Source organism: Pagrus major, chromosome 3 (assembly GCF_040436345.1).
Source record: "Pagrus major chromosome 3, Pma_NU_1.0".
Taxonomy (NCBI): domain Eukaryota; kingdom Metazoa; phylum Chordata; class Actinopteri; order Spariformes; family Sparidae; genus Pagrus; species Pagrus major.
The window spans coordinates 11,794,134-11,807,827 of NC_133217.1; the positions used below are offsets into that span (position 1 = coordinate 11,794,134).

The following is a 13,694-nucleotide window of genomic DNA, read 5'->3' on the forward strand; positions in this document are numbered from 1 at the left end:
AGCCGTTCCCATGTTCTCATTCTGCAGCCGGAAATTCAGCCTCCCTTTAAATCCCACAGTGGCAGACAGTATAAATGAAGTCGCTTCCCAGCCTAAAGCGCTGCATAACACCCTAATAACTTCTGTATGCCTTGCCTGAATTAGCTGCCTTGCCTGCGTCTTGTCGGTGGGTGAGTGCCAGCCGTGCAGAGCTAATGACGGCTAATGACTGTTTACGGTGACAGGATCGTTGTTATCCCCCCCCCCAGACACCCCACCCCAGTCTCCAGCTGGTATTATTATTATCATCATCACTGTACTGCTTTTGATAAGTCCCCGCAGACACCCGTTTAAGTGTTTGTTCGATGAAAAGGCTCTCGTGGTTCCAAGCGTTTATGCCAAGCTGATGTGATGGTCGGATTTTCTCGGGGAGGTTTTTTCCACCCATTGTTTCACTGAGATGGGAGTCAGGAGTGTGTGTTCATGTGCTTGTATCCTAATGTGCTGGCCAGCTTCTCGTGTGTGTGTGTGCGTGCGCAAGTGTGTGTGTGTGTGTGTGTGCGCGTGTGTGTGTGTGTGAACACACCAGATGATGGAGAACAAATTGAAAATGAGATGGCTTGCGCATCTTTTTTTTTCCCTGTGTGTTTGTGTGTGTGTGTGTGTGTTTTTGTGTGTGTCTAGTTAATTTATTCAGGTTATTTTCTCTTCTCCAGACCCATGCAAATGAGATTGAATGGAAAAGGATGACAAGCATTCAGGCACAAACAGACAGCCTCATCTCTCTCTCTCCAACACTGCTCTGCTAACTGCCTCTCTCTCTCCCTCTCTCTTTCTGTCTCCCTTTTCTTCTCCCATCTCTTTTTCCATGCCTCCTCTTCTCTCTCACACACACCTGGCTTCACTCAGCGATACAGAAACACACAGGCGTACATGCACGTGTTCCCTTAAAAGCCCATGAACGGAGAGAGGGCTTTACCACAATGGTCCGACCCCGAGAGGGCGGTTCTCACAAACATTGCACTCTCCCTGGCGTATTTGCCGTTGACAGTTTGCTGCCATACGATAAGCTCCGCTAACCATTTCCATTGAAGTAAAGGGGTTTTCTTTCCATTGTGTTTGGTAATAAGGGAGCCGACTCTGTGTTAGCGATTGCGGCTAATACCACACACCCAAACAGGCACTGTGATAGCATTGTCTTTCCAAGCTTTTGATGTATGTGTGTGTGCATTTTGGATTAAATTCAACTGTATTCGTGTAGGTGCATGTCTTGTGCACACTTGTGTATGCCAGCATCATGTGTGTGTGTTTTCCAGACTGAGGTTAATAGTTCTGGTGTAATCAGTTTCAGATTTAGCGTGACGATGCCATGTGTTGTTGTTCAGTGGGGAATTACCATAATGAAACATGCTCTGTCTTTGTTTCTTCACACCCTTTGTCCCTCTTTCTCTCTCTCCCCTCTTCTGTCTCTTTGTTCCAGCTTTTACCCACTACTAAATAGCTCCCCTCTACTCCTCCCTGCCCCTTTAGCAACCTGTCATGTCCTTGTCTTGACCATTTCCCATTACCCCTTCTTGTCTAACCATGTTTTTCTCCCTCCCCTCTCACCCATTCTCCTCCCTCCAGAGGTGCCGGTGTCGTCGGTGCTTTGTCTCTCCTCGGTAAGAGAGCTACCGGTTCAGGTCAGGGAACTCTACGCGCAGGGTTTTGTCCTGGTCGCCGTCCACCCGTTTGTCCACTCCTGCGGCCCTCGGCACGCACACATCCAGCGCCAGCTCCACCGGGCCGTGCTGGTCCGAGAGACGCCAAGGTACGCAAACTAAACACACCCTTGTCTTCAGCATCTCTGACTGTAATGATGTATGCAGCAGATTGATTAAAATAATTGAGATGATTCAAAGTAGCAACTTTTGCCACTTCATTGTTTTGACATGAAAACCAGTTGAGACCCATTATCACAAGCTCTGCACCTCACCTCCTTCGCTTGATGTAAAATTAATTGCAGATGAGTCAGCCACAAAAAAATGGCTAATTTTAGCCCACTGTTCCAATTCTTTCACTTTTGACTATACATGATAATACACTATACTCTGACTACACTATACACTGTGCATCTCTGCTGTCACGCAGTTGTTCTTTGGTGACTATGAAACTTACAATACTCTCCTCCATGTTTGAGCAAAGCATTATTTTCATACCTCCCTTCTATCAGCTCTCAGCATCTCATCGTGGGAGTTACTGACACGTGTCCAAACAGAAATCATTTCATGACTAATGACCCTGGTGATCCTCTGATCTGACATCTGGTGCCGCCAGCAGGTCAAGGTTTTCACTTAACCTGTGAAATATCTCAACTTCGACCAGATGGACTGGCACAAGATTTGGCACACATTCATTATCGCCTGAGGATGGATAATAATGACTGTGGTGATCCATGAACTTTTAATCCTGCGCCATCAACTTCTGAATCTGACAAATTATTATCATTCCACCACTTTCTTGATAAGCAAATGAAAAAAGACAATGGATAGTGAAAATCTGGAGGGACATCAGGCCATATTTCAACATGAAACAACATATTTGATAACCTAATAGTTTCCATTAGACAACAGCTAACGTTAGCATTATACAACTTCATAGCTAACATTACAGTTTTATAGTGATACACAATATGATTGGACAAACTGAAATTGATTCTAAAATTTCAACACATATCTTGGATGTATTTACTTAAACCTGGAAGTGAAACAAACTGGATGTCGGTATGTAAGTATGGCCTGATGTTAGTCTGGATTTTTACTATCCATTGTCTTTTCAGTTTTTTAAAATTAAATTTACAAATATATCGCTCTCTAGTAAATTTATTTGAGAGAAATTACAAAAAAAGCACATGTCTTATATTCTTGTAATTATTGTAGGACTAAAACACACACATTTTGAAATTTACAAAACGTATGTGAGTGATCTACAATAGATCACATGAACTCCTTTATCTCCAACATAACTGACATCAGTTTACCAGAACTGAATGATAATTTGGATAGGGATGCATGATAAGGATATTTTTCAGCTGAAACCAATAACCGATAATCACCTGCCTCTCATGGCCGATACCAACAAGATAACCGATAATTTTACACTTTTTAAATTCCTTCTTTGTCTTCTTCGTCTTCTTTGTCTTCATCATCTTCTGATTCTTCTTCTACTTCTTCCTCTTCAGGTGCATACTGACACCTACTGTTTTGGAGTGTGTAGATAGTGAGCTTGTTAGGTAAATGGAAGCAATTTGAATTATCAACAATATTCATCAACCTTACTTTTATTATTGAATGATAGCTATAATATAAATCTCCCATTATTCGACCAATAATTATCGGCCCGATAAATATCCTGCATCCCCAAATTTGGATGAAGATATGCCTCTGTCGTATACAGATGGGGCCCATGTGGATCATTCTTTGTGTCTTCTCACTCAGACAACCATGTGTAACCTTCTATTGGTGTCAGTTACTCTTTGCAATTAGAGTAATTACATTGGCGTACAGTTTGGGGCATCCTCTTTTTTTCTTCTAGGAATAGCGTATGTTACACACACTCTCTCACACACAAACGCTGACACACACACTCTAGCGCACAGGCAGGTGCCGGGCTGCGCCTTTGATGCCCCTCCTGCCAAGTGGTCCTGCTGCTTCCTGGCACCTGTCACCGTGGAGACGGCTGATTGCATCACCAGTGCTCACCAGAGGGGAACGGCACGCTGAAAGAGAGAAACCATCTCTCCATCCTTTCATCTGCTTACTTCAGTGATGGCCGTCCCCCCCTTTTCTTTTGTCCTCCGCACCCCCCTTCGTCCCCTTTACTCCGCCTTTTATGTCCCCATCACCGCCATCCCCTTTCATCAAAAACCCGAAAAATGAAAGGGAAAAAAATCTGACAGATCCACTGTTTCAAATCTAGCTGAGAATGTCACTCACGCCTCAGAGCACAAGATATTACCACGGCCTTCCCACTGACCTCAATCCAAATCTGAAGAGGCGTATCTGAATACTGCTTTTATGATGGTGTCTTGCAGTGGGAGCAGAAGGAAATTTGCTCCCTTTTTTTCCTCCTCTAATAAGTCTATTGTGCTTTCCGTGAAAGTGTGCTATCCTTTAATGGAAAATTCACCCTGTACTAGAATTGACATTATGTTTCTGCTGTGATCATTCTGGGTCAATGAGTGCTCGTGAACACGAGCGCGTCTGCCAGAATCTATAGAGCCGAGGCTCGTTTAGACTGTAATGTTACCGGGTGATGGAAGTGCTCTGGTGATAATGGACAGCAAACGAACCTAAAGGGAACAGTCCAGGGTAATGTCACAACAGTACGAGACCATTTCACATTTTCTGGTTCACAAGAACAGAATCCAACTGAAGTAAATGACATATGATTGATGCTTTTTGCTGAATATTTGTTTAAAATTCTTTTTCATCCTCTAGTTCAGAGAAAAGCCAACTGAGGTGGGGAAGGCAACGTCTGGAGACAGATGTGTGTGTGGCAGGTCACCAGTCTGCTGACCCTGAGGTGATCCAGAGCTATGTCAAGAGGGTGAGTTCAACAGTCCCCAACAGTCAGCCATGCCAACAAAGCTGGTTTGGTCAAATGTGATTAACTTTTATTGGATTTGGCTTCAAATATAGATGCCTGAAGCTTGAGGTAAGAACAATGTTTGCTCTTTGTGGTTTTTGCAATCAATCCTCTACAAATACTTCTTTTTTTGACTGTAAGGGAGGTCAAAAAAGATTCTTGGCCTTAATGATTAGCAACCTACGCAGGATAGAGGGCTCAACATTGCTAAAATTGTTTCGATGAAAGGCCTTCTGGTGAAAACATGCAACAGCAAATCTGACTGAAGGACACTGAATGATTCAACTAAAACAAGAAAGGTGGACAGGAGAATTATTTTAAATCCACACTTATTTGTTGCATCCAGTGTGAGAGTAGTAGGGCTGCACCCATCCAACTTTTCTCCCCAGTACTGATTCTGATATCTCAACTGGGGGTATCTACAGGTGCAGATCCGATAACCAGGGCTCTTTTTTGCCCCAAATTTAAACTGTGTGTACTTCACTGCAGAGAGCTGAGATGGCGGCCAGTTATTCTTTCCTTTTTTAAAAATTCATTTAACATGAGCATAGCCAGGCAGGTTTAAAATGACACTAGAAAATGGACCTGTGCAATATGTTTCCAATAATATAGGAAGCAAATGGCAGCCTTCCACAATACCCTACCATTCCCACATGCTAGAACCCTATCACATGTCATCCTATAGACATGTGAAGCCACCCACGAGGCAGGAAATAAAGATGGTGAGTGGGAGTTAGGACAACATTAATACAGTAATGAATAATAATGATACTAGAATAGAACCACATCATCATCAAATTGAAGTGAGACCCCAGTGAGTTAGTTTGAAAGAGGCAACCAGGTCTCATTGAAAGATATGAGACACTGATTGAAACTGTTATCTTTTGTAATTTACAGTAAAAGAAAAAAAGAGAATGTCTTTGAGCCTGATATAGTAGGAAGTAGGTGTTTCCATTTAACTAAGATAAGACAGCTAGTCAATAGGGCTGTAAAAGCAATGACCCACTGTGAGGTAAGTGACACAAGGAGGCCAGTTGTTACTTAAATAAGTGCCGCTGAAGGCAGAAACACTGAATTTTATAATGACACTGGCCAAGAAAGTGGATTTGTTCCATCATGGCTTAACGAGGTCAGTATTTGTGTTCATACTGATCCGCTGTATTAAATCAAGTGTATCCCTAGAGAGTGTGTTGTGTTTGATAACCTTGTAGAGAGAAGGAGATGAGGTCACAGACTACAGGCAGGTGGATCGCATCTCCTCGACATCAAATCTCTTGTTGGAGAGTTCTCATTATTTTGTCTCTTAGCACCACTTTGGAAATGTTATACTGTATGTCTGCAGGGTTTAAATATTTAATATGTCTGTCCTTATTGCTCATGGTCATGTGGTGGAATGGTCCATTTCATATAGTGGGTAGTAGGTCATGTCTACTCTTAATGACAAACCAATTTTACACATTAATGTGTGTTTAGTGGTCTTGCAGTGTACTCCAGCATATGTGAAAAAAATAGTAAAAAGCTTTTTTGCGGCAGCAGAGGAAGCTAAATGTAATCTCATAAACTACCTCCAGTGATGCCACTCTGTGGCTAAGTGTCATTGCAGGTAATGTACCCAATGTAACCATGTTTTGAAAAACAATCCAGTGGTCTAGAATTGTACACCAATAACACTGTTGGACTCATTATGGACAGCTGATCAAAATCGATACAGCAGAACCAGAGATATCGCCTTTTTTATTCCATGTATTATTCTTCCTTTTCAAAACCTGGCTTTGACATTACCCACAATGCTGGAGGCATCATAATGACATCACTGGAGGCAATTTATCAGATTACATGCAGCCCCCTCTGGAGCCACAAAAGGCTTTATACTACTTTTTTTCACATATGCAGTAGTACGTCACAAGACCTGAATTGGTGCAGTTGCCCTTTAATCTGTAAAAAGTACATTTTTGAGAAGATTTTTTTGTAAGTTTCTCGCTTCTCTCATAATTTCTTAATTTTTAATTCTTTTTTTAAAGTGCAATCTGTAAGATAGTGGATTGTTGAGTCTCATTCCCAGGTCGTCAAATACTGATGCTTTTAGTTGGTGGCTGGCCAGACGTACTTGCCCAAAGCGTCAGTTTTTGACAACCTGGATTTGAGACTCAACAATCAACTATCTTCCTCCAGAATTGCTTTTCGCACCTGTAAAATTAGTCCCACTGAGTTCTAGGAGTGCAGTGCTAAATCAGTGTTTTTTTAACAAAAGCGATCGACGTAGAATCCACCCCTCCCTCCTTCTCTGTCTCCGTGTGCCGCTAATGTTGGCACTCCACTGCTGTGACAGTGAAGGAAACATTACCGGGCTCAAAGGCTACAGGCAACTGCCTATAATTGCCTGTCTGTGCCATATGGTAACCCTGCCTGTTCTTGTCCTGACACGCAGAGCTTCTCCAATTCAAATGGAGGAAATTTGACTCTGGGTTTTCCATTTTAAATTTTTGCAAATTTACCTATTTGGAAGGATTTTTAACAATGCTGGATTCCCACTGGTTGCATCTCATGTGGCACTATCCTGTAACAAAAGAAGCATTATAATGAATGTAAGATTACAGAAGTTATCATAAACTATAGTTTGACTTAACCCAAAGATACCCTGCCAACCACAGCGTCATCACTGGCATTTTATCAGCTGTAAAACTCAATTTTAGTCTCCCTGCTCATGAATTCGCAAGCAGTCCTACAATGGGAAATGAAAATGTGCTCTATTGAATAGATTTGCATCTGAACACCCATAGAGCACAAAGGGAAACCTGATTGGATGGAAATGCACATCACTGAGTATAATGTGATAGGCTCCGGCAGCGTGACATGAATAACCAATCAGATCACAAGCTGCCAGAAGAGAGTTCGAGATAAGGACCCAGGAGCAGTACCGGGCAGACAGAGTGACAGGCTGGTGTGTGAGAAAGTGTGTGTTCGGTTTTGAAATTCTATACTTCTATTTCTTCAGCGCTCGCTAGCCCACCCACTCTCAATCTGTCTCCAGACAAACTCGTGTAATAAAACTGCGCAAGTGTGTTGGAGGGTAATGGAGAGACGGTTTCTATATACAGTATGTGATGAGTGTGTGTGGATGAGTGAGGTGTGAAAAGCAGTGGGTAATAGGGGAAGATGTGCCTCATTATTGTTTGGTGGTAGTTTGCGATCTGATTTCTCTCCCGTTGAGCCTGTCTAAAACTGACAGCCCAAATATCAACTGACAATTAACCACCAGAGCTCCGCGGGAGGGAGCGCTACACACACACATACACACAGACGCGTGCGCGCTGTCACACACATGTGCACACACGGATGCGTTGAGATAATGAGGTCCTTTTGTCATTTGAATATTTGATCTTTGCAGATGATTAGGTAGGTTGTTATTTTGCAGAATATCTACTCCGCGTACGTCAGCCTTTGTTTGTGTGTAAATGAGGTTTTGTTTGTCTGACGAGAAGAAGAGGCTGCAAATTTATTTGTGGCACTGCGAATGATGTCCTTTTATATTTATGTGTCACTCAGATTTATTTTAATAGACTTTATTGGTGTGTATGGATATTAATATTGTATGTGTGTGTGTGTGTGTGTGTGTGTGTGTGTGTGTGTTACGCCTGCAGATCCAGGATGTAGCAGAACAAGGGGTGATGTTTGTGGGCTTTCTCCAGCAGCCAGGCGGAGGACCCTGCTTCTTGGGACAATGGGACCCTGAAGAGTTGTCCTCCTTACATTCAAGCCCTTCACCCATACATCGACACCCTTTCAGTGCCAACACCAGCCCAACAGATCCTGCAGAGGCGTATCATAACGACATAGAACCAGAACATCACCCCTTCCAACCTCATGAAGACGCAGAACAGAACAAGCCTTTGCTGCCACGAGAACTGGACTTCATCCCTCTGAAACCCATCCAGAGTTTAGAGCTCAACCAGGGGGAGTCGAATGAGCAAATCCAGACCTTACACATCAGCCTCAAAGAGTCACTAGAGTCACCAAACCAACCTCAAGATCACAGCAAACCCAGTGTAGATACAGTTCAGTGGTGTCCAAATCTAAACCAAGCAGACGTCCAAGTGAACCAGCTGTGTCCAAGCCCTGCAGAAGCTGCAGGTGTAACAAGACAGCCGAAGGGCCAGCTGCCAGACCTCAAACACTTTAACCTTTCTCACCAGAGAGAAAGACAAAGTTCAAGCTCGGACAGCTGGCTCAGCTCTCCAGAGCTGGATCGAAACCATGAAAGAAAGTCCAGCTCTACCTGTACAGATGGGCAAAGCAGAATGACGACACACAACAACAACCACATCCGGCTCAAGAGTTCTGAGAAAGATAAGAATTCATCTTCACCACCAGCGCAGGCTAGTAAGTAACCAGATTCACTGAATGGATCATCATTATTCAAAGTGGCGTCTAACAGACCATTCTGTTTATTGTCTGTGTTTCTGTAGGGATGCAGCTCTTTGCCTTGTACAACCACACAGAGGAGATCAACACTTCTCTGAGGTTCTACTCACTCAGGGTGCCACTGCAAGTACAAAGGGAAGCAGGGCTCATCACAGAAGTTGACACACACTGGCTTGACCACATGACTCAGCATTTCACCAGTGGCGCGCACCTCATCGACGGGTTTTTCTACGTTGAAGACGAAAACGGTATGTTTCATGGCCATAGCAATTAAATAATTACTGATCATGACAGTGTGCAACTTTAATTTACTGCCACAATCAAGTGAAACAGAACATGGCATGTAATGTCTTCTTCTGTGTTGGCAGGCACAGCTAAATATGATAGCTTCCCCCATTGTGGATTTTCAGATTCCTTCAAAGATTATCATTGTCAAGACTGTTTGTAGTCAAGTTCACCAACATAGCAGATACATAGCAATGTTTCCACCAACTGCTGAGTCAAATATCTGGCTCTTTGGCTGCTAAATGATCCTCTATGTTCACTAGCGAGTCGTTAACTTCGTCTGTCAGCTGACTGTTGCTGAACAGGAAGTCGATAGTTGGTTCGTCAGAACTTTTCCTGAAAACACAAGGTTCATGAAAAACAGAGAAACTTAACCAAAACGGTATCACAGTGTGCCTTAAAACCAAAACGAGCTGAAAGAAGCCAAAATGCTCTGTGAATTTAAGGGGAGCTGCAGAGTTGGGTGATGATATCTGTGGGTTCATCACTATGGATAACCAATTTCACATTGAATAGTCATTTGATCTGTTGTTCATATAAAAATATTGATTATTGCAGCTTTAAAGTAAATGTTTCACCTTATCCCTGGACTCTAAGAAGTTTCACTGTTTGAGTTCATGACAAGAGGAAAAAGCTGCTCAGGCTGTAGATCTCCACTTCACTGCTGGTAATGGATGGTATACGTGGAGTTATGTGCCGCAAGTCCACAGCTTACACCATAAGTCACTGTTCATTCAGCCATGGAATAAGTAGGCTTAAGCCAAAGGGAACCGAGGGATCAATAGTGAGAGATTGGAGAGCAGAGATGAGCTTGTAACTCCTGTTTGAATCCCATATATCCTCCTCTGTTTATCTGACTCTGACTTTAATTTGTCCTGTTTCTGCAGACAACGGGGTTTCATCTGTGGATAGCGTGTTCATCTTCCAGAGCTCTGCAGAGGAGACGACAAACGCCTCCTACGACGCCATCGTGGTTGAGCAGTGGACAGTTGTTGATGTGGGTCTGAAGGGTTTTTAACACTCTGCAGAAGATGTGCACTTTGAGAAATCCTTTGTGACTGAAGGCTTAAGCTTCTGTCAAACACTGCATAAGAGTGGAGATGAGGGAAAGTGGCGTGCGAGCTTGTGGCTAAGCTTAAATTTGCCAACCTGCACGCGTGAGGTAATGTGTTTGAATTTCTGTGTATTTATCCTGTCCAGGGTGTCGTGGTGAAGGCAGACTACATCCCCTTGCTCCAGTCTCTGGCTCCATATGGATGGAGGCTGATGTGTGTGTTACCCACACCGATTGTCAAGACCAACAGGTACACAAGACGCCCAGAAATAAACTCACATCTCTAATAAACCTGTATTTACTTTAAATTAAATCACTTTCAATAACATCACCAAAACTCAGTGAGGATTAATTACCTGCCTGTCCCATTCTTTTTGGGATTAGGACTGACAGTAGTAGCTTTTGTACACGGGACAGATGGTTCGAGATCTGACAAATCGTGATCATATGCTCATCTCAACATGAAACCGCTTTTGAAATCCGGCGGAGCTGCGAACAACAAAGTGGCTCATGTGCTTTTGTCTTGTAACCTGTCACTTTGCACACCGCTGCCAACAGAAATCGGATTTCAATATACGTAGCGATGTGCAAGCTCCTCAGATTGTAACATAACAAGTATCAGTAGTAAAAGTGCTGCTCTTTTCTTTCTGTAGTGACGGGAGTTTGTCGACTAAGCAAATCCTCTTCCTTCAGAGACCTGTTTTGCAACGCAAGAGAAAAGACTTCAAGGTTTGTTCCCCCTTTGTCTTCCATCTTCGCGGCACAGCTGTCACTTGTCTCTGTCGTGCCTTTAGGATACGTGACTTTATGTCAGAGACGGTGCCATTATAAAGTCATGTTGCTAAATATGGGATGTACAGCAAATATAAACCAGCTCAGGAGGAGTCTAATAATAGTTAAATGGTCGACCTCAAACTGTACAGGAAAGAGGCATCAATGAAAGACACTTTGTTGTGGTTTGTCAGGTGTCTGGAGAGATGGAAAGAAAAAGCACAAAACTGTCTCAAACGCATCTATTTGGTTTCAGATGTTGAACCTCAGGGGTCGCAGCAAGGCAAAGAAGAAATCTTCCGGAGAGGACGAGAGAGAGAACACGTCCCCTGTGATGGAGACAGAGATGGACAGGTTAACAAGAACCTCAAAAGAGGAAGAGGAAGAAGAGCCACTGAGGAGGAAGAGCAGGGACAGCGGAAGGAGCGAAGGAGCGAGCCCTCAGCAAGGAGGAGAGGAGGACGAAGAGGATGCTCTGCATCAAAAGGGCTACTTGTTCCTATCGGGGAGCAGGGTGTCTGTTGAAGAGCAGGAAGAGGAAACCGATGTTGACGCGATCCCAGCGTCCAGGCAGGAGAAGTCGGTGAGATGGACGGATGTGTGTCAGAGAGATGACAGAGGGGTCAAGGAGGAGGTGAAGACGGAAGAGCGGATCAAACAGCAGCTGTTTTCTGGCGTCTGTTGACACATTGGGCACAAAGCAGGCAAGAGGGAGCTGAGGCCTGTTTAGTTTATTTGAAATGCCTTTTAAAGTAACATTGTGTTGATCTGGAACCCAGATATAGTCGGTCATACCGTTACCTTTGCTTCAGTCTGCTCTGGTTAGGGCGTTGACACCCTTTAGTCTTTGAGGTTGTAGCTCCCATCAATGGGAAAGTGTTGTGCAGTTCTCTGCTTCGGGTCAGTGTTGCTATTTGATGTATCCTTATATGAAACGACATGAAACGGTACACGGCTATAGAGTACGACCTAGAGCAAGTCTCCAGTCCAAGCCTTAAGTATTATTTTCTTGCCCATTGTTGTATTTTAATACTTTCTTGTAATAGGACTGTTAAGAAGGGAGTACTGATTTCACTGGGCTCGCTGTATTTTTATATGTAAAGTATCTAATTTAAGATAGAAACAAGAGAAGGAAAAAGTCAACAAAGTGTGTAGTGCACTGCATTAGAACCTGATAGATGGCTTGCATTGGCCAGTTTCAGCTTATCACAGATACAATATGTATTTCAGTATTGGTTTAAATGTTTAAGTGGCTGATAATTAAAAAGAAATTGCAGTACAGAAAACATTTTTTAGGTAATTTTGAAACTTTGTCTTCATTGCATACTGTATTTTCTTCCCCGCAGAGAGTTCACACTCACTCAAAACTCATCTTTGTCACAACTTAAAGCTGCTGTAAGTGTTATTTTCTAATTAAAATAAGTGTTAAATAGCTCTATATTCCGATAATAATCACTGTTAGTGTTGGGTTAGTAACCCATGTCCCTCCTCCCCCTGCTCATGCAGTAAAAGAGAAAAGACATTTTCTGGTATGCCTGCCCACTTTATCCAATCAGGACATAGAACTATATAACGAGGTGGTCCCGTCTCTTCTTGAATATACAGAGCGTAGGATCCACTTGTTTGCTGCTATGTCTGGCAATTACTGCTATGCGTTCATGCGGTGACGTAGAGAGGAGGGAGGGGATTGCTAACTGCAAAACGGACAGGAAGTTGGCTAAATTGACAGCACTTAAAACAGCTTTCACTAGCAGAATCTTGCTAGTTTTGGTTTTATTTGGCCAGATTTGAGATATCCATCTTACTTATCTTCACCTCAGTACGATGGAGGTGCAAGGAATTGTGTTTGTGGTGTTCCTTACATAAAACAAAACCAGAAACATCTTTTCCCAGAGCCAATATCCCAGATATTTTAAATCATGGGCAACCAAACCAGACAAAAACTGAAACTTGCATTTTAACACCAATTGGATGTTAGAATGAAGAAGTTCCCTTAACTGATTGACTTGTCACTTTGCCCGCCATGCTCAGACTATGATAAATAATTAACAATTAGGGATCCTACAAAAATAAAACAGCATAAACATTATAGTGTCTGAAATTCATTTAATTATTCTTTTGCTAGGAACATCTAGTGGGTCAAATTGAACCATATGGCGGGCTGACTTTGAGCAGCCCGCCTCGAGATAATCCACAGAACTCACGGTCGCGGTTTTCTTAGGGACCATTTCTTCAGCAGAAAAAGGTTCCTATGGAAACTGACAACAGTGAGGTCTATTATTCAGACTAACTGGGACATTGCTTCTCGAAAGACACATTATGTCCATTCATCTCCAGTGTAATGGACCTGATTGAATCAAACCTCAATAGTCTGCTTGGTTAGATATGAGGGGCAGGTGAAAAAATGCTTCTTGTAATTTCCTTTTCAGAAAATGTGTAAATTAGAAATCAACTATTTATTACTTATTCCCTGGACCACCTCCTTGTGTTGTGTGTAAGTAGTGCGACATGTAAGTCTTTATATGAAAGCAGAGGTCAATAAAGTGTTTGAAAACAG

General features: G+C 42.9%; 1 protein-coding gene across 1 annotated transcript in view; it reads left to right on the top strand.

Moving 5' to 3' along the window:
• rftn1a (raftlin, lipid raft linker 1a) overlaps nt 1-13,693 on the top strand; it is a 28,763-nt gene extending 15,070 nt beyond the window's left edge. The window contains exons 3-10 of the mRNA XM_073463007.1: nt 1,606-1,789; nt 4,458-4,566; nt 8,247-8,985; nt 9,072-9,275; nt 10,200-10,309; nt 10,513-10,616; nt 11,020-11,095; nt 11,394-13,693. Of these exons, the coding sequence (XP_073319108.1) occupies nt 1,606-1,789; nt 4,458-4,566; nt 8,247-8,985; nt 9,072-9,275; nt 10,200-10,309; nt 10,513-10,616; nt 11,020-11,095; nt 11,394-11,822 (1,955 nt within the window). The 3' untranslated portion in view covers nt 11,823-13,693. The remainder of the gene's footprint in view (nt 1-1,605; nt 1,790-4,457; nt 4,567-8,246; nt 8,986-9,071; nt 9,276-10,199; nt 10,310-10,512; nt 10,617-11,019; nt 11,096-11,393) is intronic.
• The last annotated feature ends 1 nt before the right edge of the window (nt 13,694 follows it).